Genomic DNA, 25,982 nt, shown 5'->3' on the forward strand with positions numbered 1-25,982 from the left:
ACTTTAATAAAATAATTGTCAACAATGCTTACCTAATTCGTTGCGAAAATCTGTAAACATTTTACGAATGAACAGCGTTTAAATAAGGTTGCCCCAACGAAGTTACAACCTTCAATGTCCCTCGGTCTATCGAAGGGAGACTTCCGTTTTTCTTCCCGACTTATAAAGTTGTGGTTATTTTTAAAAAATAACATTTCGATCGTCGTTATTATTTTCTCAAATGATATTTTTTTCTTATTAGATTTTTAGAATTAATTATACATTAATATTTCATATGAAACTAATTTTAAGCGATGAAGATATTTTTAAATTGAAAAATTTTACGCTTGTAAACGATTTATATGTATGTATTTGACACATAATATGAGGTTATTTGGCTCTTAAAAGACTGTGAGTTTTATGTCAACTCAGATGATAATTGTTTTAGCTATACGTATCGATTCATAAATTTTATTGGAAATGCGGGTATTCTTTAATATTAGCCTTGACATTTGTGTCAGTTATTGTTCGTTCGGTGGTCGATATTCGACCATAATCATTTATTTCTCTTCTCTTATTTCCAAATCTTTCTTATTAATTTATGACCAATAAAGGTCGTTATAATTCCAGTTAAAAAATAAAATCGGTTAACCATCGTACTTGGTAGTACCAGATATTCTATTACTAAACAACAATACTGTAATGTTCCACATTGAAGGGTGAGTGAGCCAGTGTAACAAGGGCGATGTTATCTTAGCACCCAAGGTTTGTGGCTCATTGGTGTTTTAAGGAATGGTTAAAATTTGTTACAATCCTATGTCCTTGGATGGTGGTTACCACTTACCATCAGACCATTTTCCTCTACATAAAGTATAAAATATAAAAATGAAAAATAATTAATAAATAAAGACTTGTAACATTAATTTTGACAAATATGTCAGTTATTAAATGTTGATCACGTCCATAATAACCGAACATCTTGACACAGTTTTAAGTGAAAATATGGAATGCCCTTAATGTTAAAAAAAAGTAGGGCAAACACTTCATGACACTCTCATTTAAAAACGGCATACAACTACACACGTTCTTTGCAACGTTCACCTTTTAAAAAGAAATATATTATTTTCTAGCTGTTACCCGCAATTTCGTCCGCGTGGATATAGAATCGGATTTGTTTAACAATGTCATGGGTTTTATTCATATTCAGGGAAAACCTAAGATATTTTCTAAAATAAAAGTAGCTTAAGTTACTCCTCATAACATCAGCTATCTGCCAGTGAAAATCATTCAAGCTTAACCGGACCAAACAGACAGACAGACAAAAAGTCTGTAGATCTATGGGATCTACTTTCATACGCATTAAGAATAAAGTTATTATTTTGATATTACAAAAGACTTGTAGCTCGACGAATGTATATTATATCGACGTTTAATTGTAAGGGCCGTTATATTATTACAAATCTAGATTTTAAACATGCCATAAATTGTGAACGGAGCATTCGGTACCAGATACACATAATATATGACAGCAACCAAAAATGCCCTCCATAACAAATCTTAAAACGAACTTGGTAATTATTATTCTAATAAAACTTTTTAGGAATAATTACACTATCTAAATAAATATAAAAGTATGCGTTCATAATACGTACTTTGCTAAAGCCTATCACTTAGTAGGGTCAAGCCCCTCCCAACCGACAATTTAGGATCAGCTACTAAATAAGGTTCAGTATAATCTGGTTTCGATCGGTATAAGTTATCCCAGTTACGAAGATAATATCGAGAGTTCAAAGATTATTGTTTCATAGATAGAGGGAAAGTTTAAATTCGAAGCCCTCATGGTTTGCCAATCTTTAGTTCCAAGTTTGCTGATGTGCATTGGAACGTTAAAGGACGGTTGAGTGATCCTATTTAGTAATGGGAAAAACCGTTTACATTCAAACGCTAGATTTGCTCCTCCGAGTTCTTAATTTAAAAATTTAACAATTGACATTATATTAAACTTTAAATATTTTAAATTGATTACCTGTCTGGAATGTCCTTACCGGAAAAAACTAGTCCTTTCATGGCATGTTATTCGATTCAAAATAAGTAAGATATATTTGATATCCATACATTATATAAAAAAAATGTTTAGTAGAAGATTTAATTTTAACAAAAAAAAAAAAAACAATAAATCAATCTCTTTTTAATTTTTGGTAGATTATAAATTTCGACCGAGTAATTTTACATTTAAATTAATCTTGTAAAGCGTCGATACAAGAGTGCCAAGCCTATTCCAATAAAGTATTTTTGTACTGTAAGTTTTAAGTTTTAATGTGAATAAGAGATATTGTATTTTTTTATTCATATAGTGAAGTGAGAAAAACAGCCAGTTTGTTATATTTTTGATATAATACATGCGCATCGTGTAGTTCATGTATCAACTCACAAAACTGGCGACGCGCCAACATTTTCTATTGTGTCGTTTTCTTCGATTACGCCCTTTGTATGCAATTTTGTATTGCCATGTTAAGATAACAAGAGAAACGAGAACTCGGTTACTATTAAAATTACTACTAGATATTAATTTATATATTTTGTACATTTATCCACATTGGAGCAAAGTGGTTACGACAACAACCGTTTTCAGAAGACTAGAAGATATTTTGTCCTATCAGTTGGACATTTATGGGCTTGGACCCTGAATCTCTTGTTTTCTTTTTGTTTAAGATTTTATTTAATGTTGCTTTCATGATGTTATAAAACTTATGACCTTTTTAAATTATATTCTTTAAAAAATAATCGTCCCTATCTTAGATACGGAATATATAAGCAATATATACGACTAAAATATACGTTCGAATTACGAATTCATGAAGCCGGTTCTGTTGCGTGTTCTTAAACAATTTGTTCTCGTCGTACTTATAAAATAAACTATAACACTTTTAAAAAACATTATAAAACTCAACACGATGTCGCTACAAACTTACTTACCTAATGGCTTATTAGGAAAATTTACTAGAAAAATATCCCTTAACTAGGTATATAATTATAATTTAATATTCTATAAACAATTTAATTTTGAGAAAATGATGACATAATCGACGTGATGATATAATACAATCACTAATGAATTCTTAATCGTAATATTCACGTAAAATAGTTTCAAATACGAAAAACCTGGTATTAAATTGGCTGCCTCATGAAAAACCCTATAAAATTTAGAAGTACAGTACTAAATATAGTATAAGCTTGCAAACATTTTCCAGTAGACCAAAACATATAAAAGAATAACGAAGATGTCGTTCGTGTCTCAAACCGTCGCCGGACTAAGTCAGACCCGACGCGAAGAGCCGCCACCTCGGCAGCATTGCTCCCACCAACACGCGCATCGCAACACCCAACTTTGTAGGAAAAATAGCTTACCTGAATGGGACCCTCCAGAACCTAGAGCTAGGAAAAATAGCCTCCCAGCCGATATCCACGATAAAACGGAGACCTCACACACGGGCAGCTCGCCAATTCTCGAAGAACAGTGACAACTATCCCCGTAAGTGACCCCCGCTTGGTGTCCCCGTCACTCTAGTCCGCATGGATATGCACTCCAATGTCACGAGAGGAAGAAAGGCTTTTTGGAACAGCCCTTGCATGCTTAGAAGCTTTTGTGAAACCTTAGGGAAGCACGAACACTTTATAGATGTGTGTATCGATGTTTAAAATAATAATATATATTGATGTTGAATGACGAAAAATATACCCATTTCAAAATTCCCTAAAATATGCTTATGCGAAACCGAATTGGATTAAAATTTCAGTCGATAAAAGAAAACCCATTATCACCTTTTTGAAAATAAATTATCTACAATACAATGGTGGTTTTTTTTTAAATTAAATGTAAAAGATAATGAATAACATTTACTGCGAACATATATTACGCAAATGAATGATTGATGTTTATAACACTATAATTGAGGTTCAATTATGGCAACATCCTGCTATTACACGCTGTGTACACATTTGACAAGGTAAGGAAATGCAAGGACTGATAATTCGTCTCGTAATCAAATGACCAGAATGATACATATAATCAATATATGGATATGGACGCATTACTTGATAACAACCGGCAAATAGTAGAGAATTTCGAAATAACACGTGATGTAACTCTAGCTGATACTGTTTTTCTAGGAATTCTAGGAAATCCGACAACTTTGTTTGATGAAAAAAAGATGGATCATTTCTTATTTCAACGATGGTAGCAAAGGACGTGTGGTATTGTTGTTGACGCAATACACCCAGCGAGGACCTAATAATTATAAAAGTCTAAGGATCACGGCCACACTTTCTCCTTCGAATGTTTACAAGCCATTCAAACATGCGATGCAACCCTTACCTACCTACTTTTCAAGAACTAGTGAAAGTTATACTGAAAATCGATTGTATGAATAACTTGCTTATAAAAGTGTACAACGTGTTATTATGTAATACAGGGCTCTATGATTTGAATAAATGAAAACTTAAGTGACTTACAATTATTTAATTTTTTTACGTGCCTGGAATAAAAAAAATAACGAAAGAGAACTATGTAGGCATACTTATTTCTTGGAGATATTTCATTCAGCACACCCAAGCAGGAAAGAAAGATATAAATAAATAAATAAGAGGTTTAAATGAGAATTTTATGTTTATAAATATTACTGATTAATAAAAGTGAGAATTTAATGAAGCACATAATCAGACAGCACAATTCGACAGCAAAAATATCACGAGAGATTATAACATAAATTTGTAATTTCCGAGCGTTTGACCTACTACTACAATGGAAGCTCAATTTTACACAATCATGCATAAAATTCGGACATGACTGACGTGCATTATGATAATGACTACCTATACCAAAAGTCGACGTGAGGCTTTTTGATACATCGCTTGTTCATCTAATTACGCTCATGGAAGCGAATTGAGGTCAATTTTTTTACGGTCTCACTTGACACACATCTGTGCAAGAAATAAAACTACTGCTAATACGTTTTGAATGTTTTTTTCTTCTTCCCACTTTGGTATGAATTGTCTCCACCTAGTAATTATTACTGTGTCAACGACCTTTTATGTGACGTGTGATGTGTGATGTCACTTTTAAATAGATATGAAATGTACCTTCTAAATCTTTTCGTTTGTCGTTACTTTCCTATCCTAATAAAACTGATTTTTATTCACTAATCCTTGTGTTTTTCGTTTTATATATAAAAAAAAACATTGATTAATGAAGTATTTATTATTGTTACAGACGGAGCGAGTTTCTAGGATGTGTCTCGTTCCCATTGAAAGATGCTATTAAGAACGACATCTCCGGCACGTACTTTTTGCAGCAGGGGCGCCAAAGTGCGCCGGCGCAGGACGCCTGTCGCGTGACTGACCGACGCAAAATGGCCACAGATAATACTGAAACTAGCACTAACGACGGTGCAAAAGAAAACACAGATAAAGGTAAATTTGATAAATATATTGAAAATAATTGACTTATGTTTATAATGTTATTAGTTTTAAGCATTCGAGAAGTTAAGAAAGCTTAAAAAGCGTTCGAAGAATTTAAAATATATCAGTCATACCACACATCAGTTATCATCTGGTCATACTTTGATGAAATAAAAAAAACCAAAAGCTAGCCTTACAGTATATATATATACAGATGCATAAGTTGTGTAACATTTGATAGCTCATCTTGATAATGAACAAATTAACTTCTTGGAAAATGGGTTGGTAGCATCCGACGGGCAACTTTTGAACCGTGCGCGCTCATTCATCGAAACAAATAGCACTTGATTTCTCGAAAGAAAACAAGAGGAAAGATGTTACACCTCGAAAATTCATGATAACTTTAAATTATCATGTTTAACAAAACTAATAAATAGTAATAGTATTTAAATGCAAAATTTCTAAGCGTAATTTGAATAATAAAGTATACTTTGTCACTATCGAAATATTTGAAATCACTACTAAACAAATTTATAAATTTTTATTAAAACTTTCATTCAAAGATGATACAAATCCTTTAATCGTTTTAAAACTGTCGTATTTAGGTGTAGCGTCCAATGGCCCATCAACGAATCAAGCTCAAGTTGCAGCAGCCTTACAACGGGAAGCTGATGAGCACCTGTTCTTACGATATTTGGAACTCGATCCACCCGAAGACCCTGCAGCACCTCGACGAACACAACGGCACGGAAGAACGCCTTTTACGACAACTAGAAAGTTAGTATCTAAGCTCATTTATAAAGAAACCTTTTTGATGTTACTTTGTCACTCAAAAAACAATTTTATCTTATTGTAATAAATGCGATTTTCTATGTAAAATTTAAATTTCATAGGTTATTACGAGGAACAACAGGAGGTTTCGGATTTACGGTGGTATGGACACGCCCTCCCAGGGTTGAGAGGGTAGCAGCTGGTGGATCGGCTGAGAGAGCAGGCTTGAGGGCTGGTGATTACATCGTCTTTGTTGGAAACAAGAATGTTGTAACAGCATCTGAAGAGGAAGTCCGTAATCTTGTCAAGTAAGTTAAAATATTGAGTTAAGTTACTAAAATAGATTTTTTTTATTTTTTTTCTAAACAACATTATAGAATTGTTTTTTTTTTTTTGATTAGATTAATCCCTTGTACTTATCATATTACTTCCCTTACTTTTCAACTTCTGCGTAAAGAATATTTTTTTATACATAAGTATTTAGGAGTTATATGCAAAAAAACACAATAAATGACGATATTATAAAAGCCTACGTTTTTATTATATAAAAAAAAATTTAAAAATAGTTGTCGCATAAAATAGCTGTTAGATAAACCTAAAGGAGCTAAAATTTTGTTAAAATATACTTATTTCAGAAAGTATGTTTAAGTCTTGTAAATCACACGCTACACCGTGGCTGATAGATCTTAATATAATTTAGCTTTAACAGCTAATTTCACAGTGTAAATTTAATTACAGGTCAGCAGGACAAACATTAAACTTGGAAACCTTCAGACGAGTACCGCAAAATGGCGTCGGTATCAGGCCACGTCTGGGTCAAGCGTCCATACCTGCTCCGGAGTCAACTCCACCACCAGCACCAAAATCCCCTCGAGCAGCGGCTCTTGCTTCACCAGCGGCAGCAGCGAGACCACCCACTGCCTGTTCCTCCACCAGCCAATCCTTAGATAGACGCAAGCTACATCTGCCGCAGGTCACATTTTCCAAGGAGGTCGGTAACGGCATCATAGTTTAGAATTGGTCTAAATTTACATAGTTGGGAAGTCATAAATGAATTATTCTCGTAAGCACTTTTTACCATTTTAGTTACTGTCGTTTATGTCCTTTTGTTTATTTATCATGATTTTATATAGTATAATCTCGTTTATCTTCCGTCTGTATCATAAAAAGAACCTCATCCTTCCCAACTATTTTCGAATTGAATTCATACTAGTCATCTGTAAAATTTTCGATCACAAATTATGTTTTGAATCTAAATTCAAATTTAGAATTTTTAGAAAAGTGGTGCTAGTGTTGACCTAGTTTGATCTAATGTCATAGATATTAAATTTTATCATTAATTTTTTTAAGTGTGTGTTTGTTTTTAATTTATATTTTCATAATGATTTTTTTTTATCTGTTACAATTGTGTACAGTAGTTGGTATCGCTATTGTTATTGCTGTAGATACACCTAGATTACACGAACTTCACAATACATTCCACTATTTTATAGAAATGTTTGCTTAATTTAGTTTGTCTTTAGCTTGTACAGATTTTATTTTTATATCGTAGGGTGGTGAAATCTCAGCGTTTATTACAATTAGAATCAGAGTTACTTTGTCTAATTATATGGCCGATGAGAGGTTAATTTACGAAGGGGAATCGTTACGTTTAAGAATACTGTTTCGTTATTATTTATTTTGTTATTTTTTTTAATTTATTTTGACAAAGATCGTCGTGTGTTATTTTTTTTTTGTCAACTTAGATAGGTTTAATTGTGAAACATTTTTAGATTTAAAACTTTGTGTTATTGTATTATTTTGTTTATTTTGTATAAAACACATTTTATGTCGTGTGTCCTTAATTTAATTTATTTTCGTAATTCGTAAAAATTTTGGTTCCTGTTATGATTATTTCGTTTCTTTTTTCTAATATGTTTCTTAATATTAAGTGCAAATAAATTTATTGCTTATAATTATTTTTTGTTGTTTTCATTTGTTTTTTATTTCCTTTTATTTATTTTTTATATTTACTGTTTTATTTAATTAAATTAAATGTAGTATTATGTACATAGAGAACACTTATTAAGAAAAAAAATGTTGGGTGATATTTAGGTTGCACGTACATTTACTTTTCAGCACCCTTAGAAGTAGTTAATAATGTATTTTATCATCAAATAAAATGTTATGAAGCTATTGTTACATTAAGCCATGATATATAAAATGTATGTAGAGTCGGTTTAGGAACGAAGTAATATTCACGAACATACATACTTAAACACACGCTAACATGCTCACAGATACTTTAATAATCACAGAATCGGCCTACAAACAACAACATTTTCAACCATTTCCAATTTTTCATTTTTAATTTACTAATGAGGATATGATAATGTCGTCCTCACGATTCCGGCCACGACGGCCAAGCTCAAGGGAGACTGGCCAACTATGGAAGACATATTATAGTACATAAATGTTTGCGCAAACATAGTTGCACTCTTTGTTCCTTCACTCTTATAATCTGAAAGGCCGGCAAATCTGACACGACCGGAAACAATTTAGGACCAACGGCTTAATTGCTTTCCGAGGCACAGAAGTGTAAACACTTCCAACTTCCAGATTATTCCAGATTATTTTTCTGAAAGAAAAATCCAATATCTTTTTATCGGCCCGACCTGGGGTTTGACCCAGGCCTCGGAACTTGCAGCCTTGTAGCCTTTATCTTATGATATATTATTCATACGATACATACTTCGATCAACAATGTTGATATATGATATTCATTTATCTAGTTCTGACACATATTGTAATTGTTGTGTGAAAGAATCAAAATTACAACGTCGAAATATAGCATTCCTGTCTATTTCACGTGCCAATGATTTGTATATTAATGAACTGTACTTTTACTATGCCGCGTAAAAACCTAATAAGGTGTTATGGGAACGTTCAGCGCAGCGTCTCGTCCAGAACTGATTTATTAGATGACAGATGGGTTATAAAGCATGTCACGCGCATCAATTATCTTATAAAAGAAAAAAATGACCCAGCACCAATAGCCTTGGTGTTATAGTATTCAATACGCCGGTGTCTATAAAGATCGTGTGATAGATAACTTAGGAAATAAAGCCAATAATAACAAATTCAGAGGGTTCTTTGCATATTTATTTCTATTACTTCTTTGTTCTTATTTATTATTTTTGGGGTAGAAGCAGAAATGCTCTATATGATGTAGATTGACATTTATATTTTTTTAGTTTTTTCAGTCACGATTACCGACAAAAAATTAATCAATTTAATCCACAGAAAGCCATTTCACGTTTAACCATACCTTAATTTGTTTGTAAATTTAAAAAAATGAAACATGTAACGTAATAAAAAATCTAACTAGGTATAAAATTATAATTATTTTCACTTAAACTTTTAGTCCAAGTTAAACAAATAATTCTCCCACAGGCAACAAGCCTGACTACAGATGGAAGGAAGCGAGCGCTTTTAGCCGTAGTGTCCAGGGAACAGCATTATGGAACATGCCTTCAGTTCGGCCTGGTGCGATTTGTATCCCCACTCGCTGAAAGAGCTGATTTGATTGCACCGAGTGATCATCAGTTGTTGTTCCAAAATATTGAAGAGGTATGGACATACTTACGTTTGAGATATATATAATTTAGAATCATTTTCATACTAAAATTTGAAGATATTTTTTTATCAATCCTTACCTATTTTTCGTTACAAAACCTGTTTTACCTTCTGATTTGCGTATAAAAATAAATTACAAAACATTATATCAAGAATGGAAGATTATTTTCAATGGCATCAATGAAGGTTACAAACAAAGTTCTATAATATTGCTTAGTTTTCTAAAAAGGTGATAACTAAATCAATATTTATATTAGTACACATAATATCCCACTTGTGAGCGTATGCCTCATCGTCTCTTATTTGGGAGAAACGACGCAGGTAGATTTATTTGTGATGCTTACCTTCATCGCCGAGCACAAAACGAATAAATAAAGCACATGAAAATACAGTGATTGTTGAGTCGTCAACTCAACTTCTCCTGGTTTTAATTCCACTACAGTCTTGGCTCACGTTATAGTTGATCCTGTTACTCATAGTTATACTAAAACAATATAATTATGAGTAACAGAATTAACTATTTGATCAATAGTATTGGCAATCCAATAGAAAGTCGCTATAAATGTTTATATTTAAATATTTTAATTTTAATTAAGGTAATATTTTTTGGGTCGCAGGCCGTACAGTAAAAAAATATTATATTGTTTAAATATCCAGTTGTCATAAAAACATTATATTACAGATCTTTAGATTATCGGAAGATATTCTGGATCAAGTAGTTCAAGATGATGGCGAAATACAAACATCGACAGTTGTGGCCGTTTATTTGCAAAAGACACCTGTATTCCTTAGTCTTTATAGAAAATACTGTCTGGGACTAAAAAGAGCTGATTGCGTATTGGTGAGATATCTTAGCTACATCAGTTAATATGTCTTCTAAAAGAAGTTTAGTTTAAAAACCGTGTGTAATTATGCAGGTAAAAAAATCAAAAGACCCAAGTGGGGCGTTTTCAAGGTTTTGCACAAGTCCTCCAATACCGAGGAGGAGGCCCGATATCACATCACTTGTTCACAAACCATTGGAACAGTTCAGAGAGCTTCTTAGATTAATGAGAGCAGCAGCTATCAGCAATGGAGCTGGCCCTTATGACCAGCTTGAGAAAAAGCAACTTCAAGTTATTGTGGAACAGCTTCAGGTATAAAATATACAATTGTACATTCTTTACACAACTGTTGTCTTACAATAACAATATATATATATATATATATATGTATATATATATATAACAAGTCTTATTATGGCAAAATTAGAAGAAAACGATGTTATTAGTAAATTCTGATTTCAAATATTAATGAAAATGTTCGGTTAATATTGTAATATTTGTATAGAGCGGTTATCAAGATGTGACAGCCGGTTCTGGTCTGATGGGTCTCGCTGGTGATGGAAAGCCTTTACTGTCGGTTGCCGATTTGGAGAGTCGCCTCGTGTTCACTAGATGTAAGGTAAGTGACGACTTGACTTTTTAAGAAAATTAACAGAGTGTATGTTAATGCAACATACTTTTCCAAGCATTTGTTAAGTTTTTAAGACTTTTTCTTGTGCAATCACTAACGTATAATCGAAGTCGCTGGTCATTACGAATTAGCTGACAAATATGTATATTCCAAGAGGATAATATATTCCCTTTATACAATTACAGCCATTCGTCCTAAGCACAGCAGGACGGCAATGGATATTCGGCGGAGAACTCTCCAGGGTAGAAGGCAGAACAATCCGGCCGTACTGGGCGCTGCTATTCACTGACCTGCTGCTCTTTGCCACGGTGTCCAGAGATAGAGTCTTATTCGTGACGGAAGAACCGGTCGCATTGGGAACTGTGTCGGAAGCCCAATTTAATATTAGGAAGAAAGGTAAGACAATTATTGTGTAAAATTATATCGAATTTCTACAAAAACAAATAACACTTATTATTTAAGTACTAAAAAATTAGGGAAGTTGACCTATAAGTTTAATAAAATAGTATATAATTCGCAGCGACTGAATTCCGACTGATCCTGGGTCGAGCTGGGGGGGAGAGCCCACTGGTGTCGTGCGCACCTAGGACTCCCGCACGCTCGCGACCCATCGTCTTACGAGCTCCTTCCATTGATCTAAAAGCCGTATGGCAGAGCCTGTTGCAGAGGCAAATGTAAGTGCTAATAATTTTCATATCTATTCAATAATATAATTCCATTTAATTTATTATTATTTTCAAGCTTATTTCAATCGATGTTACAAGAAAATAGCCTTAATATCATTGTTATCAAAACTAATACTACTAGACCACGTAATTAATTTCTAGAATGAAAGTTAAAATACATAAAATACTTGAATTTCAGCTACCGAGCACACACGATGTCGGGGACGCCACTCGGTTCTCCACTCGACTCTCCCGACCCGCAGCTGACATTTAGCCTAGCGACTCTCGACTCTCAGCAGCGCCAGGTATCAGCGTCCAGCATACAACGACACTCGAGCCTCGCCCTTCTACCCGCGAGCTCGTACCGTTCACACTTAAACATGCTCGTAGAAGAGCGCCCAGAGAAAGAAGTTAGGGTTAGCTTCGATGTAAGACCTAGCTCTGCTTCCCCACATCCGCAACCCGTGAGAGGACCTCTCAGTACTGTCTGGAGAAGCGCACCAACACCAGAAACACCATCTGCTAATCTCTCTCCAGCGGAATCTCAAACATTTTCGTCCCATTTCGTATCTTCCTCCAGCATTGAGAAAAATGACGTTCCAGCTTCCCCGAGCGCTCAACTCACACCAGAAGGCGGGGAAGATTATTCAGAAATGAGCCCATGCAGATGGGAATCCTTCGAAGCTGATCTAGCATTAGCCGATTTAGACGTTGATCCCTCTTACAAGCATGCGGTAGAGGAACGTATATTTCTTCCCGAAGATCCTCTCTTACCTCGCGTGCCACTACCTGAAAGGCCAACACCACCAGCTTATCTAGAACTTTGATCTGCGGAGTCAGATCCGGAGTTAGTGGATTCCTATTTTCTCCGGATTCGAGGAAATTTCAGTTAAAGACCTAAAATATTTTAAATTTTGGACAATATCCGGTCCTTTTATTCGAAATCTGATATCCGGCGTTGACTAATTGGCTTTTAAAATAATTATAAATTGTAAATATTTGGAAAGTTGTAAACTTTGTGGGAACGTTAACATTGCTTATATTTGGGGATTGATATTAAGGTTGTGGCAAAAAATTTTGAGAGACATATTTTCGAACATAAACAGTATTCCGAAATCTCGGTATTTTGGCTATTGATTAGTATATTCTAGATATAAGTCAGCCCTTTCCAAGTAATATAATATATAACAACAGCTGGGTAAAATTGGAATTTAACAGAACTGAACTGAAATATTGAGTTGAATATATTCCCTTAACTCAAATATGTATGCTGATATTATACAATTTACCGTATTATAGGATTCAGTGTCAAAAATGTAACTATAGGGTACCAATCGTAGTAGTACATATTTATACGACTTTGAACTAATAGTTTTGTAATATCATCGTTGCTTCTCAAGTCTTCCGTCCTTGTCTTATGACGTTTGTTTAGTTGAAAAGGTTTTACCGCTGTTTCTCCAAAATCTTCTGATTCCGATGACTTTACTGGCAATGTTAATTTTATCGGTTACAAATATATCCGAATTGATGTTAATGATTTCGATGTACGTTAAGATATTTCACTGTACATAACCTTACAAAATTGTACAGGTCATGTGGATATTTGGCGATTAGTTTTGCGAAATTGAATTCATATACCATTACAGCATCACTGATTTATTTTTGTTTGTGCATCGCTTCTTTTAATGCATTGCCATTAGAATAATACGTGTTACAATGAAAAATGGTAGTTGATGTTACTCTCTGTGTGAAATTTAAATGTAGTTACTGCTTTTTGTTATACGATTTAATGCATACATTTTAAACTGTGTCCATAACTGTGTTTATTGAAATAGAAAAGCGCGTATATATAATCGCTAGCATCGTAAAATGTTCACATAACCTACTCCCGGGGTTCTCCAATGTATATGACCTTATTTTCTACTAAAAATTTTTGGTAGTTAGAATCAATAACTTTCGATGTCTTTGGCTGTGTAAAATAAGTAATAGATACGAGGAAAAGAATGATAATTTTGAGAAAGCCTTTTACTTATTGTTCTGGGTTCTATGTGGCGTATAATGACTTTATAATAAAAATTTGGATGTTTTGTTTAGATCGAAGCAGAAATTTCTAATGATCGGTGAATAAAGTGACTTTGTCGATGGTGATTATTTTTTTTATTTCAAATTTCTTAAATGGACCTTATTTTGCGAAGCTATCGAATCTTTCAACTGGAATATTTAAAGCGCTGTTAATTAAATAATAATGTTAATGTTTTATCTACCATTTTTCTATGTAACGCAGTGATTATTCAAAAGTAACTATATATTTTTGCCCATTGTAATAATTCTAATAGTTTTATACTTATATAATTATAATATTGTTTAAAAAGTATTTTAAAAATAAAAAAAAAAAATATTATTTTCGATGGAACGGTTGTGAATATTTTCAAAGACGACGGTACTTGTGGTGATCAAGAGTTAAAATTATATTTTTACTATAATATTTTAAACCTAATTTTTACAATGCTTTTGTTAAAAGACGACTAATAATGAATAATATTGACGAATAAAATAAATAAAATGCACATTGGGTAAGTAAAGTAAAGTTAACTTTATTTTATAATTAAAAACAAGATAATAAAGTATTTCGGATATGCACGATATTGGAATTTCACCTAATATCCACTTGACTTGAATCAAAGTTGTTATTAAAAATATGTCCGTTATTATTGCGAAACATTTATAAACAATGAAGCTTATAATAGAATATAGACGTTTTGAAGGACTTAAATCATGATATGATATGAAACCAAATTACTGAAATAAAAAATAATATAAAAAAGAAAAACCTTTCCAAAAATAAAAAATCTTGTAGACGCGCCGGAGTTCTGCGGAAACACAGACAGGTGGAGCTGGCAGTGCTGTTGAAGGTGCAAGAAGCAATAAAAGCCGAGGATCTACTTTACACCTACAGCGATGGATGACTCAGTTACCTGAAGCTGAAGAACTAGACCCTCCAGAACCGGATATGGAAGTAAGTAATAAAATATAAGATTATTGGTAATGTTAAATTTATTAGTCTGGTAGAAATCAGCAGGCTCATAAAACTATCTTTCCTTATGAAATTTAAATAGCTAAATAATTTAACTAATATTTTAGATGTGGAGTATCGAAGAGCTTAGAAAGAGATCAAAAGAGTTAAACCTATTAGAGGTAGCTGATCTAATAGAAAATAATATTGAAAATAAAGAGGCCGCTGTTGTTGCCACTGTTGAAAAAAAGGAAAATGATAAGAGTCCATCAAAAAGTAGTAATTCGGGTAGTCAGGTTAGTGTTCGAAAAGCATATTTCACTATTCAACAAAGTCTAGAGAAAAAAATTATGCAGCATTTATTTTTTCTATACTTCTACAAGAGGGTCCTAATACGAGTGATGGAAGCGAACTTGTTCTATGTTCGATTAATCTTAATATAATAGATAACTTTACTTTACAGATAACAGTCCGTACCAGTCCGGTTGTGGTAGACACTATTCCTGTGTGTCGACAGTGTCATAAAAAGTGCTTATCTAAGCCAAATAGTCCATTAGTTTCACAAAAAGAACCACCAGTACCTCCAAAACCTAAAATTGAGGCTTCCCCTCCAGTTTCAGCCTCAAATAAGAGTACTCCTAGTAGTTGTAGCGCGAACTGTAATACTCGTAAACAAAAACATTTTACTCATTTAGAACGCAAAGGTGCTATTAGAATACGCCCAGAAGATGGTCCTAAGGCTGCGAAGAAAGTAATCGATTCGATTGAACAGAGTCAAAGAATGCTTAAATCAAAGTCTTATGAACTAAAAACTGACTCTCCTGTTTTAAATAAAAGTATGACGAGAAGTCACACAAAAAGTCACTTGGAATTGAGAAAAGAGAATTCCATAACGTCGCCAAGTCCGACTTCAAGTAGTAGAAATAGTCCACTGTCCACTAGCCACACAACATGTAGCTCTATGGTTTTTAACTCTAGTTCGAATGACTTAAGAACGTCTAGCTCAAATATAGCTAATCAAGTCCAATGTGTTATAGCTCAAGAGAAATATATAAATGAAGTTAAATGTGTTGAAAGTATAATGCTGTCAAAACCAAAATCTTCTACTTTCTCGTCTCCAGCAAGCTTAAGAAAAGATGAACGAACAAGGCAAAAAGCTGAAACTGTTCTGAATAAAGTGTTAGGAATGAACATTATTACAAAAAGAGAAAATATTGGCACATGTCTTAAAACATCGTCAGTATTTTTGGAAGATGATTCCATACATGAGGACGACAACGACTTCAGAATAGAAAGGGGCTTAAGAAGGTCACCTAGAATGGGTATATCTGCGGTGAGTAAAATGAACGGTGACATAAACAAAAAAAACGAGGTCATAGAAGATATAAATGCAAACACAAATGACGTTCTATCGGATGAGGATTCAGAATTAGGACCGCTTATGTTGATGGGACTGTCGGCTATAAACCCTGCAGCACATTTGATGAGAGTTGAACCTTTTAAAAAAACACATTTCGATCACATAAGTGTTAGTTCCAATAGAACGAATTCGAGACCTGGAAGTCTTGGTTCAATAAAATCAGAATCACCTGTACCAAATATAGCAGTTGTCCCACCGACGCCAGATTATAACAACACCAGTAAAACTGTAAGTATATATTATGTACAGTATAATTATTCTCAGTAAATAAGGTGTTCTCATTTGTATTGAAATATGTATTCATTTTAGGATGAACTTGTAGACGAATCACCTGATTCTCCAGATGCTCCAGAAGATTTACCTTATGTTTCTCTAAAAAGGTGAGTTTTACCAAAATATTTGTCCATAAAAAATATACTAGTTAATGTGTTTATCGTATTCACAGATACGGCACAATGTCAAGTCTCGAAAGATTACCGTCGGATGAGACTGACGATGGTAACGTAAGACTGACACAAGAACCAGAAACCACAAAAACGTATAATACAGGTACCCAACCAAATTAATATATTTTGTGTGACTTAAAGGCCAATGTACTTGAATTTATATTTTCAATAGTTACCAGTGCCGCTGGAGGCATCATGGGGTGGACAGCGCGTGCTGGGTCATTTGTTGTCGAAAAAATGAATATATTCAGTCATACGGAAAGCGTGCCAAATACTTCTATAGCGCATAAACAACCATCGTTTTTGGAAAGGTATGCAGCTGATATATTTACTATTTAAATATTAGCAAAACAATGTAACCCTTAAATGCTCATATGATCATAATAATATTTATATTTTTCCTTGCGAAATAGGTGGAAAACTACACAATGGGAAAAGAACCGCTGAGTATGTGTATGAGTTCGATGACTCTTGTTTGATGATTGTATTAGATAATGTGCTATTTATTACATAACAGATTTTATAGAAGAATTAGACGATGCTAGATTTTAAGATATTTTTAGAAACTCGTAATGTTTTACTGAAAATGTATTATTTTATAGCATTGAAGTAGATCTGACGTTTTGTAACTTTAATGCTAGTTTAATCATAATATTATTATTGTTATTTATTGATATTAGAAAAATATGTTTTACAGTAAATCTGAAGTATAGGTGATAGTTTTTTTGGTTTAATTTTCAAATCTAAGATAATTTTACTTTATTAGATTATATTCATATTGTCTAGTAGTGAATAAAAACAATATCATATTAATAGATTTTAGTGATTTTTTGATAGTAATCGATTAATTATTTTGAATTCCTAGAAAATAGTATAACACTAACACTGTTGCCCAATTTACAATGAAGTTTATGATTTAGGTGCCTCGGGGTCGGTGATTGGAAGTCAGCAATAGGTACAGAGGATGGTACGGTAGAGACTGGGGAGGGGAGTGGCGCAAGTGGTGAAGAAGCTTGGGGGACGCCATCTTCTGGTGATCTATCAGACAATCTACCCGATTCCGAACATGGAACCCTCTCTGTGAGTATTAGAATATTAACAATAAGGTTGATTATAATTTAAATTTAACTTCGAGATTGATTTAAATTGTTACGATAGAAAATTGAAGAATCTTGTTAGTTTGGTTTTTAATCGAATGAACAGAAACTAATCGTTTTAGTCACCGACCAAGTCTTCATCGTCGTATGCTGGAGATGATGATACGGAGCTTATGATGGATGAACTGCTAATGGCACCGACAATAACTGGACCTACAACATTAAGACCACTACTTCCAAGGTATGGTGATATATGTTAAGTATGAACTTAGAGTGACTGATAAGCTTAGAAGTCTATTCATTAATTATCTACCTCATTGGATTTCTCTTATGAGAAATTCTTAGTAGTTTGAGTACTACTCAAACTATTCGGCCGTGTTTCCATTTCTGTCTTTTGGAAATTACCTGATTCCTTTGGTCCTGTCCCTGAACCCTGAACTCCGTTAGATTTACCGTCCCATTGGATTATGGGAGAGAAAAAATAATACGTTTGCGCGTACATTTTTGAACAATTTATCCTGGGCAGTTGTCTACTCTGCCTGAAGAAGAACCTTCGTGACCAAAAACACTCAGAAGAAAATAATCAAACACATAATCAGGAACATTATTCTTATATTAAATACATAATGTAAAAATGTTTTTAGGGATGTGTTCAGAAGAAGATTAGAACCTCTACTAGAAGAGGATGGATCTGATAGTGGAAGTGAAGATAACAAACCTACACCTACCAATTCTGAGGACCAGGTGAATACCACAAATGTGTTTAATTATAGTATAAATTTATTTACAAAAAAAAAAAATGAAATATTACTCAATTAAAATATGTACTACTTTGTTTATTTTAATTAATAACTTGAGTATTTTGTGTTTAATTAGTAGGAAATGAGAAAAAGAAACTAATTTCATAATCAATATGGTGATCTGGCAACATTGTCAAAATATTGAACTTACATTATTTTACTTTAAAAAAATCCTACAATTTTATTAGTTTAAATATTTTAAAAGTAGCAATGTTGTCAGATCCTACAACGGAAATAGATGTTAAGTGAACGTTGATGTTTAAACAACCATAGCATGTAAAAGAACCATAGAATGAAATGCGATATACATAGATTGTAGTTTGTTGCATGACCCTAATCCGTTTAATGTTAAACACTTACATAGGTTCTGATCGGGGAATATCTCGAACACGACGAAATTATACATATCGATTACCACAAATTATATAAATTCGATGTATATTAGGGGGTTATTGGCAGTTCTTGATCGCATAGACCGTAGCTAGGTTGTATCTCACATTGTGACTGGTCCGCTGGTGCGGCGCTTGGCGCAGGGCAGCGAGCGTGGCCTCGATGCTGACGACTGCTGCGACGCGCCGCACCGGCCGTCCTCTGCTTCCGAGCCAGGTAATATCAAAACTTCACTTGTTTATAGCGAAGAATGCATTACGATTACAATATTAAATTACGGTTAACTCTTATAAACAACAATCATTGAAACATTCGTCATATGTAAGAATATAGATGACAGTTTTGTTGGAGAGCATTATTTGGCTCAATATATAAAATAAATATAGTAAATTTAACAAATATTAAGACAGTACACAACGAAATGAATACACTCGACATACGAATACTAACAGAATACATTTTGACAGCAAAGTGGACTTCTTGACTAAGCTTGGAAGGTGAGGCGAGGAGCATATTTTCGTACATCAGTATTTAACGCTATTGACTCAATACGATACAGAGCACGATGCATGCATGTTTCTCCCCCAAGGGACCGAGAACATTCCTTTGAAATTATTGTTGTCTTAACCCTAGCATGCAATGACAGAGTTTGCACTCCACTAACACCCGTACGTTATTTGTGCGTATCATTTGGAAGAGTAACGTAACGATCCACGGTATATCAGTGATCACCTTAATTTCGCTTTATTTCGCAGCTTGTATTTCGATTTTAATACGGCATCTTAATATACTATTTCGAACACGATCGGAACACAATACATACATAGAAACTTGTGTCGCAATGCTTTGGGCTAAAGATGACGTATTCTACAGAAGCGGAGGATGGTGCTTGCGGCGCGGGGGGCGCGGGGCGTGCCGCGGGGCGCGCTGGTGGCGCCGCGTGCGAGCTGAGTCCCGACCGGACTCCTACCAACGAGGCACCTTCGATGCCCTTACAATCTGGTATACGTCGTGACCCATAGGAATTTAGAATATATAATAATAAAGTTTTACACAACATATACAAAATTATGTTATAAAAGTTGTATATACAAAAAAACAAATGTTTTGTTCTGTTTATCAGTTAGATTGTTAAGGTATTGATTTTTTAAAACAGTTTCAAAAGAGTCTGTGGAGCGAGCATATGCTGGCGGCGGTCGTCGGGGCTCGGCCAGTTCAGCCAGCACGCCCTCCACACTCGAACGCACCACCATCCACAACCCCACACCCCTACATCAGCTGTCACCAGGTAAATCAATCAAATAGCAGAAAAATCCTACGGTCAGCTGTCCATGGCAGTTATGGGATCCATCCTGATCAGATAGGTTATTGTGGACAAACTCCCTCCCACCAAAAGTTTTACGTTTACAGGAGGGTGCAAAACTAAGAAAATTCGTATCTCTTTGAGACCTGTCATCAATAATATTCTCTTTAAAAGAATATACTGTCTACAAACTACAAACAAAACTCAGCATAAAAAATATTGTTAATTTTTAAGTATTCATTTATTCACCAAACCGCAGTTCAAACTCCAAAGATATTTAATTTACAGTCCATTACTTTACTTTTTATTTTTTATCACAAACAGCTTCGGAACCACCATCAGTACAAGAGTGTTCACGGGAAGAGGTGAGACCGTCGTCGCCGGAGCGACTCAGTCCCCGCGCGGAGATGCGCCTGGCGCTCGACCAGGGGAAGGATATGCTGGCGGAGCAGGAAGTGGGATGGGTGAGCTTTAACTAGAACAGATATAGATAGAATATGCATATGAAAATTTAAAGCATATATAGGATCCAAATATTTGTAGAGGGTATCTAATATTTTACGTGACATATTAACATAAATGAGTGTCGGTTTTTGCAAACTAAATGATTACTTAAATTAAGACGGTAACGTTCGCCTAACAATCTAACATTCGATATTGAAAATTCGCTTACAGCCGGACAAATTGTATCATTATAGTTGGCGCACTGTAATACTCCGTTTTCACTAACTTATTTAATGCTCGAATCTAAACTTTTATAATACAGACAAATGCTCTAGGTGAGGGACCTTTATTCTCGTTGCAGAAAATATCGACGCAACTAATTATTTATTTCTTATAGGATTGTATTAGATTAGTCGCGTTATTGTATCGTACATAACAGAGGGGTTCCCCCGGCAGGGTGGCGCGCGCGACCACTGGTCGTTTCGCGCGGCGTGCCAGCGGTCGCTGGTGCGGCGCGTGGCGAGCGCGGACGCGGTCACGCTGTGCCGCACCGGCCCGCATACTACTTCGCGCAGTTCTGTATATGCTTGGAAAGGTCACCTTTTGCTTCTATCCTTAACATTTTCATGGTTTTCACTCGAGTTGTTTGTATTCAGGACTTCTTATTATTATCTCTCAGAAATATCATTTAAATAAAGTTGTAGTTCTCGCTACTAATTATCCGCAGCCTCGCTACCTAGTTTGACTTGGTGTTAAAAAATGTGGTAATGTCATATCTCCGGCTTCCGTTATTGTAGCAAGATAAACTACATACATACTACATATACATATCTTTAAAACATTTTTGATTATCAAAATCAATCCAATAGTTTTTGCGTGACGCTATATAGATAGATATTCTTTAAAGAAAGATAGATATTAGAATAATTGCTACGTCTTGATTAGGTAATTATGCTTGAAATACTTTCAATGAAAATAAAGCTACTTGATGTTCCTAGCTACATAAGCATAATTTTTTATTATTAAAGTAATGTTGAACAAAGGAGGTCGTGACATTGCAGCTCCAGAAACCGAAACGAAACTTATGGAGATGGAGCAACTGGCACGAGCGGAAGCTCAGACGATGCGTTCGCGGACGCGCTCTCAATGCCAGAACGGGAAGATGTGAGTAATAATATAACACTAAATTAAACACTCGTGGTCTGCTATACAGTACAGTTATTATTATTAATAACATGCATAACAGTAATCATAATAGTAATTACTATTTATGGCTACGATAAGAATGGCCCCAGATACAAGACGTTACGTCTAACTGGTGGACAGCTCATTCATAGTGTAAAGAATAGGCACCTGCTATTCTACTATGTCCAATGTGATCATATGCAATCACTTATAATGGATATTTATTGGGAGACTCTTTGTGAGACTTGATTGAATAAAATAATCAAACATTAACAGAATAACTTTAGCATAATTTGTAAATTTTGGAAAATGTTGTATGTGAAACACGATTGGACACGTACAAATATTTGACACAACATCTGAAGCAGATTGGGATTCCTCCGTCGTCGAGCGTCCTCCGATAGCCCTCGCCGCGAACCATTCGTCCTCAACGCCCGGCCGTTCTCGCCCCGCAGAACCACTGTGAGCAACAAAGGCTATTACAAGATATGCTTTGTCAATGGCCATGTCTAATGCACTAGCTTACTGTGCTCGGGTCGTTGTTGATTGCATTTCATTTTTATTTATTTTGTCTATATGCAGAAAGTTTTCAACTACTGCCTTGAATGTTGATGTTACTAACCGCTAAATATTTTTATGACCCAGTCTTCAAATCTTTTGCAATTGTGTCGTATATTCAATTAAAGCCATCAAAAGTCAAGTTAGGTCTGATGGTATGGTCAATATAATCGGTCCCACGTTACTTTATACTGAACGGATCAAACGTCATTTTTTTTAGTAAAGTGCAATCAATAACAGCCTTTGGATTGGCTGGATTTAAACAAACGTTCTTCGGCTCGTAGCAAAACTTTTGGAAGTGAAATTACGGAAATGAAATTTAAATTGCAAATTCGTGACAACAATTTATTTACATTAGGGAAAAGTCCAACTAATCGTTATTGTTTTTAAATTAAGGAGGAATCAAAATTCCAGCTTAGATAATAATTTTAGTTATATCATAAAACATGATCAAAGAAATGGATTGGATGAACGGAAACGAAATAATACTTTTCAAGTTGTATAATTCCAAATTATTTGATGGTCACCTTTATGATATAATTGAAATAAATAGCATTAGGTTGTTAAAGATTGAACGTTGAATCGGCCAGAAAAATGCCTTTTAAAATTAAAGTATACCAACTCTATTGTTACTGTGTGTATTGTCTAAATTATAATCGGCCTTTACCAATAATATTTGCCAAAATGTTATTTAGATTGTCTTTGCACTACGACTTTTCGTCAATTGTTCTTGCTTATTATCTAGTGTTTAAATCCAGCTTTTAAATAAATTAGATTTCTCGTTTCTGTTCTACGAACTGATCTGTCCATTTTGATGGAATGTTTTGAAATATATTTTTAATGAAATCCATTCCGCTTTTCATTCACCCCGCTTCTTCGCTCTCCTTTTCCTTTTATCGAATAGTTCAACCATTTATTGTCATATGGCTGTGTAATTTAGTGATCATAGATTTTTTTCTCTCTCCACTTTTTAAATCGATATATTATTTTGATAAGGAATGAAACAATAATGAGTTTATTCAACACTAATAAACTGCACATTCCCTTAACATTAGTGCAAGTTCACGAGCACATTAATACAATTGAATACTAGATGATGAAATAGTTAAAGGAATAATGCATTATGCCTGTGATAATGATTGCCATTCACATGTCTAATATAATATTCTTACAGGAGAAACAATTCGAGAAACGATTCTGGAAACAAGTTACCAGAAGACGTCAATCTTGCGGCTCCATCAGCCAAATATAAGAGACTCAATGCTAATATAAAAAGACTATACAATTTAAAAAAAACATATAAGTGTTCATCGTTTCGTAATTAACAGTAATGATAGGAAGGTATGAAAAAGTAATAGGATTCATATTAATTTAGATAGTGACAGTCTCCACGTTTAAATTGGACAAGGTGAAATATTTGTGGCCACAAGCTAAAATTGAACGAGCGAATGAACCGAAGGCAACGAGTGATGTGAATGGTTAGATGATTGAACGAGTAGGTAGGATGCCAAAATTTGCCATGTGAGAGGATTTGCCAAATACTAACGAATGGGACCTGTCAAAATAACTTCATATCGTAGGTAGAAACCAAATTCGGTTGATCTAGACACTGCTGTAGATAGGAACTCTCTAAGGCCTAATGTACTAAAAATGTTTATAAAACTGTCAATAGAACGGTTAAAAGTTTCTCGTAAATAGATGTAAATATAGCAACCGTTGTAGATAAGCTTTTTTAAAAGGCTTTATCTTTGTATAATAGTTGTTTTAGCTATTTTCTTGTAACGCTGTTGACTATTGGAAAATTAATGTCTTTCATACACTTCGTGGTTAAGTAGGTATTTATTAAGTGTAAAAACAAACTCTGTGTATTTTGATTTCTAAACATTTTAGAGCTTATATAAAGTTTCATTTTTTAGAAAATTCGAAATAATATTTACAAATAAACGATTTGTAAATCGCTTCTCTTCGATATCTTTGGAAATGATCAATGTTTTCATGTCATTTAATAAAATTTTAGATGTATTGGAGTTGTATTAAAATAAATCGTCGAATTTATTATTTTTAAAACAATATTGTACCTAAGGGTGACTTTTAACGTGTCCTTTGTATGTTTCTCGTTTCCGACGTCACAAATAAACTTCTTAAATTTCTTGATATGCTTTCATTTTTAACCTATGCCTTGTGATCGAGAAAACACTTCACTGAATGAAACTGCTACAGTCAAATATTAACAGAATTTTTATCCAAAGTAAAATTAACAAAACTATTTTTTTTTAACTTTTTATATATTTTATAACAAGATTTTAGCCTACCGTAACCTAATGGTTATATTAAAAATGGGATTAAAAAAAATAAAACAAAACTTAATGTTAAGGCACGTATATTGATTAAAATTATCAAAATACAATATAATCAGTATGTAAATATGTATTTAGGTCATTTATCTCCTTAGCACCGCTTACTTTTTAATATCTCGTTAGTTTTACTTAATAATTGTCAAAGTCAAAACACATATATATATATATATAAATAAAATGACAACTATTTTATATATTTTTTGAATTTGAACTTTATGGCTATGTTGTTAAGATTCATTTCATTTTCTAACATATGTTATAAGCACATCTTGAGCACTATAAACATACCTTCTCCCATACAACCCACACATACATAGCAATCGAGGCAAGAATGATATTTTATAATTATAGACTTAGAAAGATTTTTACACGCGAAACAAAAAGTTATTTTTGTTTTAATAAGTCTGTATATCAAGAGTGGCTATTAAAATTATTAATAATAATTTTAAGCGTTCGTCTTGCCTCAGCTGCTAGGTTTTTTTACAATCCATTTTATAAAATATTTACAACTAAATTAAAGATGAAACACCACTGGTTATACATAAAGGCAAAATTTGTGAAGAAGCTAAAATATTTGGCACAGTGGTAGTTTACCTTATACAGATAGAATTATTAAAAAAAAAAGTTGTTTAAATATATATGTCAAATAGAACTTGAAACAAAATACAAAGTTGGAAAGCTGAGTTGATTGTTTAAAACTATAAACTTGCTTGTACTAAAGGTATCTTTAAATTGATTTTCTTTTATTGTATTCGTTTTAAAATACAGATTAAAAATACAACCAAGTTTTCGTATATTGACTAATATAATTTTAATAAAACATTTTAAAATTACATGATTTGTCCACATGATTTTTTATAAATGTTACAAAAAATATAATTGCAATTTAAATATGAATGTATTTTATGATATTACTAAATATCTATTGGACGGACCAAAATATTTATTTATTTACAAAAATGTAAACTCAAATAACAATGACTATGTCTACGTACTAATATTTTATAAACGAAGATATATAATTAAA

At 33.6% G+C, this 25,982-nt stretch overlaps 1 protein-coding gene across 1 annotated transcript in view; it reads left to right on the plus strand.

Moving 5' to 3' along the window:
* Positions 1-24,452, plus strand: part of LOC125073780 — a 38,055-nt gene extending 13,603 nt beyond the window's left edge. Inside the window, exons 4-31 of the mRNA XM_047684820.1 lie at positions 5,249-5,448; positions 6,042-6,213; positions 6,330-6,515; positions 6,946-7,198; positions 9,640-9,816; positions 10,505-10,663; positions 10,740-10,958; positions 11,152-11,265; positions 11,463-11,673; positions 11,798-11,951; positions 12,142-12,247; positions 14,800-14,958; positions 15,084-15,251; positions 15,419-16,603; positions 16,685-16,755; positions 16,821-16,924; positions 16,994-17,132; positions 17,742-17,901; positions 18,041-18,159; positions 18,563-18,662; positions 19,252-19,324; positions 19,982-20,110; positions 20,265-20,396; positions 20,736-20,875; positions 21,312-21,450; positions 21,917-22,019; positions 22,409-22,502; positions 23,773-24,452. Of these exons, the coding sequence (XP_047540776.1) occupies positions 5,249-5,448; positions 6,042-6,213; positions 6,330-6,515; positions 6,946-7,198; positions 9,640-9,816; positions 10,505-10,663; positions 10,740-10,958; positions 11,152-11,265; positions 11,463-11,673; positions 11,798-11,951; positions 12,142-12,247; positions 14,800-14,958; positions 15,084-15,251; positions 15,419-16,603; positions 16,685-16,755; positions 16,821-16,924; positions 16,994-17,132; positions 17,742-17,901; positions 18,041-18,159; positions 18,563-18,662; positions 19,252-19,324; positions 19,982-20,110; positions 20,265-20,396; positions 20,736-20,875; positions 21,312-21,450; positions 21,917-22,019; positions 22,409-22,502; positions 23,773-23,850 (5,044 nt within the window). The 3' untranslated portion in view covers positions 23,851-24,452. The remainder of the gene's footprint in view (positions 1-5,248; positions 5,449-6,041; positions 6,214-6,329; positions 6,516-6,945; positions 7,199-9,639; positions 9,817-10,504; positions 10,664-10,739; positions 10,959-11,151; positions 11,266-11,462; positions 11,674-11,797; positions 11,952-12,141; positions 12,248-14,799; positions 14,959-15,083; positions 15,252-15,418; positions 16,604-16,684; positions 16,756-16,820; positions 16,925-16,993; positions 17,133-17,741; positions 17,902-18,040; positions 18,160-18,562; positions 18,663-19,251; positions 19,325-19,981; positions 20,111-20,264; positions 20,397-20,735; positions 20,876-21,311; positions 21,451-21,916; positions 22,020-22,408; positions 22,503-23,772) is intronic.
* Positions 24,453-25,982: the final 1,530 nt, after the last annotated feature.

Source organism: Vanessa atalanta, chromosome 2 (assembly GCF_905147765.1).
Source record: "Vanessa atalanta chromosome 2, ilVanAtal1.2, whole genome shotgun sequence".
Classification (NCBI taxonomy): Eukaryota; Metazoa; Arthropoda; class Insecta; order Lepidoptera; family Nymphalidae; genus Vanessa; species Vanessa atalanta.